Source organism: Otolemur garnettii, unplaced genomic scaffold (assembly GCF_000181295.1).
Source record: "Otolemur garnettii isolate 467f Iridium unplaced genomic scaffold, OtoGar3 scaffold00003, whole genome shotgun sequence".
In the NCBI taxonomy this organism is placed as follows: Eukaryota; Metazoa; Chordata; class Mammalia; order Primates; family Galagidae; genus Otolemur; species Otolemur garnettii.
This window is the reverse complement of record NW_003852398.1, coordinates 24,857,034-24,864,936: the sequence shown is the minus strand read 5'-3', so window position 1 is coordinate 24,864,936 and position 7,903 is coordinate 24,857,034. Positions and strand designations below refer to the sequence as shown.

Here is a 7,903-nt window from a genome sequence, read left to right as displayed (position 1 = left end):
TGAGCCACAGTCACCAAGCCTAGAATTTATGATAGGAAGGAGTATGGCATGATGGAAAACATGAGCTTTGGTGCTACACACCCTGTGTTCAAATCCCAGATCTGTCACTTAGCATGGATGACTTGGGCATGTTACTTAATTTCTCTGCTACGCTGTCATGAATATTAAATAATCAGATAATGTCAATGCAGTGCTTGACATACAGGAGGCATACAGAAGGGTGATGAAATGCGTGGTACTTCTTTGTCCTGTAAACCAGCCAGTCTATACCTCTCTGAGTAAGCAGTAGAGATTAGTGTAACTATTACTTGGTAGTTCTGTTAAGCTCCATTTCAGGTGGAAAAATTGAGGTCCAGGGAGACAAAGCACTTGCCCTAGGTCACAAAGAAGGCAAATGGCAGAGCCAATGGCCCCGGAATGGGAGCCAGTGTGACTCCTTGTTATAGCTTTGGGCAAAGAATACCCTTTTGTCCTACTCACAGGTCAGACAGACCAAGCCTGTGCGGACAGACAGGTCTACAAACAGTGCCCACTGCTCTGACACCTGGGAGATGGCGAATGGGATGATGATCTCAGCTGGAACATGGAACTGGAGGGCGTAGGTGAAGAAGATGCCAATGGAGTACATCAGCTTGACCGACTGGTACAACCTGCAGACAGATGGACAGGGCAGGAAAGGTGATGTGGCACTCAGGACTCACTCATTGCTCGGAAGCTGCTACAGGTTTAGTATCCACTCCCAAAATCCCCAACCCGAAATGCTCCAAAATCTGAAACTTTAGGAGAACTGACATGACATACAAAGGAAGCACTCACTGGAGCATTTCAGATGTCCGATTTTCTGATTAGGGATGCTGAACCAGTAGGTATAATGCAAAGACTCCAAAATCTGAAATACTTCTGGTCCCAAGCATTTCAGAAAAAGGATACTTAACGCATTATTTGCCATTGAGTTATAGAACTAGCTGCTGTCTCATGACTCAGGCCAGAATGGCCTCCAGGGCTACCTGGGAAACTATTAAAAGTGCACCTTTTTGGAGATGCAGAGTCAGCAGACCTGTGACCCAGGAATCTATGGCTTTCTTTTAATTTTTTTTTTTTTTTTTTTGAGACAGAGCCTCAAGCTATCCCCCTGGGTAGAGTGCCATGGCATCACAGCTCATAGCAACCTCCAACTCCTGGGCTCAAGCGAGTCTCCTGCCTCAGCCTCCCAAGTAGCTGGGACCACAGGCGCCTGCTACAACGCCTGGCCATTTTTTAGTTGCAGCCGTCATTGTTGTTTGGCGGGCCCAGGTTGGGGATTCGAACCCGCCACCTTAGGTGTATGTGGCTGGCGCCTTAGCTGCTTGAGCCACAGGTGCCGAGCCTTTCTTTTAATTTTTTAATAAAGTAATATCTGCAAAGACTAAAATTTACAGTGCAAGAGGGATATGGTGAAAAGCATCCTTCCCACTCTTGATTTCTAGTTTCCAGCTCCTCTTTCCACCGGCAAATCACTTGGAGTTTTCCTGTGGCCCCTCCAGACACAATCTGTGTAAGTACAAGCCTATATAGATTGTAGGAACACACACACACGAGTACACACATGTCCGCGAATGCACACGTACACCGCGATATTCCTCCACACGCTGTGGAACTCCTTTCTTTTCTTCACCCCCTCCTTCTTGAATATTGTTCCCTACCTGTACTCATAGGCTCTTCTATTTAATAGCTGCTTGGTATTCCAGTGGCATGGATAGATCATAACTTTTTTAATTGATCACCAATTAATAAATATTTAGATTACTCTGTCTTTGTTCCAAGCAAATAACACCATGAAGAACACTTTGTACATGCATCTATGCACTTATAGTATACAACTGCAGAAATAGAAATGCCAGGCAAAGCTTTACGTGATTTTAAATTTCGATAGCTATTGACATATTGCCTATTTGTTGTCCTACCATATAAAAGGACTGTCATCCAAAACAGTGTGTGAAGGATTGCTGGTCCTTTTTTTTTTTTGCAGTTTTTGTCTGGGGCCAGATTTGAACCCACCACCTCCAGTATATGGGCTGGCGACCTACTCCTTTGAGCCACAGGCACCATTTGCCATTGGGTTTTTTAAACTGGCATTTCTGTTATCTTTTTAAGCACCTTTTTATCTGTCTGGCCATCATTTGTTTTATTTGTCTGTGAAATGTTTGCCCATGCCCTTTGCCCATTTCTTCTCGGGTCATTAGTCTTTTTGTTATTGGGAAGAGATTTGTTTTTAAGGCTCTCCTGAAGAATCTAATGCCCAGCTAGCTTCACATCAGTAGGTTTGAAATCCTGATGGAGTTCAATGCCCACATGTTCTCGCTGAGGTCCCAGGAAGGAAAGTACCCTGCTCAAGGTAGCTGACACAGCTCAAATTGCTCAGAATGAGAACAACATATTTGGATGATGTCTTGTGTAAAATGAGGTACAACTTCAAAGAAATCCTACATTTCCTATCTCATCTAGTCATTATCTCCATACAGTGATGTGGGTGGGTGAGTCTGGGGACATTTTTCTCATTCTGCAGCTCTGACTTTATGAGAATTGAAGGCGCTATCACCCTACTCATTTCAGAAAGACCAAGGCTGTGGGGACCTGTGATGATGATAATAGCTAGCACTCAGTGAGAGCTTGCTCTGTGCCAGTCACTCTCCCAAGCAGTTTCTGTATGTTAAACCAACTAATCCTTACACTCACTTCATGAGGTAGCCTGGCAACCATTGTCCTCTTCACCAACTCCTTCCAGGCATGTGGTGGGATTGTACTTTCCTGCCCTCCCAGAGTGAGGTGTCATCATGTGACTTGCTTTGACTATTGAAGCGTGAGCAGGGAAGATAGATGTATGTCACTTCCAAGGACATTTTACCAGCTTCCTTGGAAAGGGCATGATTCACTGTACTCTCTGCCTTGGCAACTAGCAACATTTTAGAAAGTGGCTAGGTCCTGGAGTGGGGGTGGGGCAGATTAACCTTAGCCATCCCATAAGGGATGTGTAGCATGAGAATAGATTTAAGCATTCAGATGTTCAGCCTTTGAGATTTCAGAGTTGCTTATTATTGGAGCATAACATAGCTTGCCCAGACTGATACAAATAGGGCTTGGTGCTGATGAGGATGGAAACCAGGCTTACCATACTAGGTAGCTAGCCCAAGGTCATATAAGAGCTAAGATATAAATCCCATGAGTCAGCTTTAGAACCTTTGCTCTTAAACACTTGGGTACACTGGTTACTTAGTCACATGTACCCAGTATGGCTAACAATGATAATAACTAGCAGTTGATGAGTACATGCTATGTACCAGCCCCCCAAATGTTTCCTGGATGAAGGATTGAATACAGGAACTCCAGACCAAGTTCCAGGTAGAGCACAAAAATGACAGCCTACATGAATTTCTACAACTGGAGGCCTGAGGATGAGTGCATGAGTACATTAGACTTTTTGTTGTTGCTGTTTCTGTTTCCCAAACAGTCCCAGATCATTTATGTTTTTAGAGACTTGGCACTTTAGAGTCAGACAGATTGGAATCAAGTTTCAGCTTCTTACAAACAATGTGAGCCAGGCAAATTACTTGCAGCTTTTCCAAATATCAATTCATTCCTTTATTAACTGGAGTTAATAATAATGCTAACTCATAGGGCTGTTGTAAGAATTAAATAAATACACAGTATCTGGATTATGAAACTTACCATTATTATAATGAATGCTAATATTAACAGCCAGGATTTATTGGTGATTATAACTCCAGGGCATGCCCCATTCTGCTGCTCAGGCTCAGATCCCATGTCTTCCCCTACCCCACACCCAGGAGGGCAGGGACGTACCAGCAATTGGGCAAGTTGAGGGTGATGCTGGCCTGGGTATCTGACCCAAACTTCATATACCCCAGTGTCCCCAGGCAGATGTAGAGGCTGATGACAAGTGACATTCCCAAGTACAGAACAAAGGAAAACTGTTGTGGATTCTTCATTTGGTTTTTGAGAGGTAGAACCTGGGGATGAAAAAAATTAAGGGAAGATGAGATAGAAAGAGATGTGGCCCATTGTTGAGGAGCCGGGTCCTCCCCATAAGCACAGATGTCCTTCTCCAGGGGGTTCCAGACTCAGGAAGGGGCCTATCTACATGGCCACATCCCCTTTCATTTTTTCTCATGCTTTCTATTCCCAGAAATGCCCTGCTCCACCTCGGCTGACTAGTGAGTTGTCACTCAGCCTTGAAGGTACATGGGAGCAGTATGCATCCTGTGTAGGGGACTGACTTTCTCTCCACCAGGAGATAATATTTTGCACTTTTCATAAATACTGATTCTTTAGACATGTGGAATCACAGCTGGCCACTCTAAAGAAGCACAAGGGACCACTCACTCAAGCCCCGCAGTCTTACCATACCGACACCTTCAAATGTGAAGATGGCTGTACCAAAGAACAGCACAAAGGTCTTCCAGTTTGCCGCCAGAGGTAGGTTGCTGGGATATGGAATCCCCTGAAAAAAAGAAGAACAAAGGGCATTGGCTTTGACCCCAGATCTTTGCCTGGTAGACAGCTGGGTCGCCCCTGACCTCAACAGAGAAAATCAGTGTTAGCAGCACCATGAAGATATGAGAGCTCAGTCAGCCTTCTCATTTTCTTAAATGGTTATTTATTTTTTAATTTTTATGGTGTTAAAATACACATAAAACTTAACCAATTTAAGCATTTTTAAGTATACAATCAGTGGCGCATTAAGTGCATTCACTTTGTTATGTACCCATCACCATTATCCATCTCCAGAGCTTTTTCATCATCTCAAACTGAAACTGTGTCTGTTAAATATTTCTAACCCACTACCCAGCCTCCTGGTCACTTCTTTGATTTTACTTTCTCCATGAATTTAACTATTCTAGGTGGCTCAGATAACTGGAATCATACACTATTTTTCTTTTTGTGTCCGGCTTATTTCACTTAGCTTGATGTCTTTAAGGTTTGTTGATGTTGTAACATGTGCCAGAGTTTTCTTCCTCTTTATGGCTGAATATTGTTCCCGTCTATGTGAGAGTGTGCGCATGTGTGTGCAGACAGTAGAACTTCTGCAAATTGACCACCCAAGGGACTCTAACTAACTGATCAATGTACAGAGGTGGTCACCATAAGGAACTAGGCCTACTGGACTAACATGTAGGCGCGGTGCTTGTCCACTCTATGAAAATTAGGCCAACTTCAGGAGACAATCGGTATTAGGGAGGTGGTCAGCTGTGGGGGTTACTGTATATACAAAAGTTTGTTCATCCATTTATCAGTGGATGGACACTTGAGACATTTCCATCTTTTGGCTGTTGGGAACCCTCCCATCATTACACATGGAGAAAGAGAGTCACAGGGAGGAGAAGGGACACAGCCCAGGCCACGGTTTAAGTTAGTGACACAGCCAAGAGAAGAAGTCAGGTCTCCTGGTTCCCAGTCCTCTAACACCGCTTTACAATTATTTCTTTCAAGCTGTGCAGTCTGCTAGCTGGTACAGCGACTATCATGGATAGAGGGAGGAATGATTATTATTATTATTATTATTTTGCAGGTTTTTTTTTTTTTTTTTGGCCAGGGCTGGGTTTGAACCCACCACCTTGGCATATGGGGCTGGTGCTCTACTCCTTTGAGCCACAGGCACCGCCTGGGAGGAATGATAATGATGATGATGATGATGATGATGATGGTTATTTTGCAGTTCTTGGCCAGGTCTGGTTTGAACCTGCCACCTCCGGCATATGGGGCCGGCGCCCTACTCCTTTGAGCCACAGGCGCCACCCAGGAATGATTATTTTAACAGACTTCTGTGGTGGGTGCAATAATGTCTCCTCACAGATCTTCACATCCTAACCTCTAGAACTTGTGAATATATTATGTTACATAGCAAGGGAGAATTAAATTTTTGGATTGAATCAAGGTTGCTAGCTGGGCGTCGTCGCTCAGTGGTTAGCGTGCTGGCCCTGCACACCAGGGGTGGTGAGTTCAAACCTCACCTGGGCCTGATTAACAACGACAACAACAACAAAAAAGCATGGCTATCAGCCAAACTTAAGATAAAGAGATTATCCTAGATTATCTGCGTGGGACAAAAGTCTCTAAAAGTGGAAGGGGGAATTGGAAGAGAAGATGAGAGGGACAGCAGCATGGATAAGACTGACCTGAGGTTGCTGCCTGGGGACAAGGAAGGAGCCCCAGGCCAACGCCTGGGGGGCAGCAGCGAGAAGCCAGAGAAGGCAAAAAACCAGGTCCTCTCCCAGAGCCTCCAGAAAGGCATGCAGCCCTGCCAGTGAGACCTCCAGAACTGTACACTAAGTCTGTGCCGTTCTAATCCACTAGATTTGTGGCAATTTGTTACAGAAGCAACAGGAAACTAACACAACTCCAAAGACTTTTAGACTCAAAAAAGTGAAACTATAATGGAATTTCATGGCCTGTGATGAGAGTATAGCATTGACTTTGAAGGCAAATTGCAACTAGTGAAAAAGTTCCTTTGTTCATCAGTTTCCTTGTCTATAAACTGAGTATAAAGATAGTAGTTCTTGGTATGCTCAGGGGATTGGTTCTGAGACCTCCCTGGATACCAAAATCTACAGATGCTCAAGTCCCTGATATAAAATGGTATAGTATTTACATAATAACCTATGTATATACCCTCTTATATACTTTAATTCGTCTCTACATTACTTGTAGTACCTACTACAATGTAAATCTGTGCAAATAGTTATTATACCATATTGCTTTTTAATTTGCATTATTTTTTGTCGTTCCATTATTTTCAGTTTTTTCCTCCCAAATTTTCCATCTGAAGTTGGTAGAATCCACAGATATAAAACACATAGATAGGGAGGGCCAATTTTACGTCTAAAATAGTATCATTATAAAGATTCAATGAGCTAATATATGTGAAGAACTTGGCACCAAGTAAGTAAAATTCCTTTATCGTTCATGTTTCCCCCATCCACCTACCACTTTTACAATTTTTGTTGGTTATTTGACCGACGTTTATTTCCCCAAGTGAATGCAGCCTCTGTGACAGCAAACACCCTGTTTTTACTTACCGCAGAACCCCCAGCCCTTGCACAATACCTGGATCACAGAAGGTATTCAGTAACTGTTTGTTGAATGACTCATTGTTACCCAATGATGTTGATGATGGTGATGATTAGCTCTTACAGCTTATGGGGAAGAAGTGTTCCTAGTTGTCACACTAGCAGGAGCTGCTCAGAGCCAGGGATCCTCTTCTTCACCTTCACGTGCCCATGTGCTAACAACCCTCCCCAGGTGTCTCAGAGACCCAAGACCCTGACTACCTTCTGCAGTGGTTTCAGGCACAGACCTGCATGATATACTCAAAGATGAGAGCCATGCTCCCCAGGGTGGTGATGTTGGCCAATGTCGAGAAGAAGGACAGCACCTTGAGGTTCTGGATGAACACCAACAGGACCAGGAAAGGCAGGATCGTCAGCATGTAGAAACGAATGTCCAGGACCGGGGTCAGCAGCAGGATCTTCCTGGGTTCGCAGCTGTTGGAGGTCACCTGGGCTTCTTCTACCATCTGACACACGGCATAATGAAAGGTGGTGCGGTTAGGGAAGCCAGATAAAATGCAGGGCACCACTTGAATTTGAATTTTACATAACTGACATAACCTTTTAGTACAAATACGCCTTCCAATATTGCATAGGACATACTTATAGTAAAAAGAAAATATTATTTGCTACTTATCTGAAATTCATATTTACCTGGTGTCATCTACTTTTATGTGCCAAATTTGCCAACCTTATCTGTAGTGCCTGTGATTTCAACTATCAGAAACCCTTAAAATCTTAAAGCCCTAAAGATGAAGGGTCTTTTTGTCATCTAGTCCAACATTTTCTTCCCCACCAGA

General features: G+C 43.7%; 1 protein-coding gene across 1 annotated transcript in view; it reads right to left on the bottom strand.

Annotated features, from left to right (window-relative positions):
* SLC36A3 (solute carrier family 36 member 3) overlaps positions 1-7,903 on the bottom strand; it is a 29,690-nt gene that overhangs the window by 3,440 nt on the left and 18,347 nt on the right. The window contains exons 6-9 of the mRNA XM_003782027.1: positions 7,352-7,570; positions 4,400-4,498; positions 3,841-4,007; positions 481-650 (exon numbers count right to left, since the gene is read on the bottom strand). Of these exons, the coding sequence (XP_003782075.1) occupies positions 481-650; positions 3,841-4,007; positions 4,400-4,498; positions 7,352-7,570 (655 nt within the window). The remainder of the gene's footprint in view (positions 1-480; positions 651-3,840; positions 4,008-4,399; positions 4,499-7,351; positions 7,571-7,903) is intronic.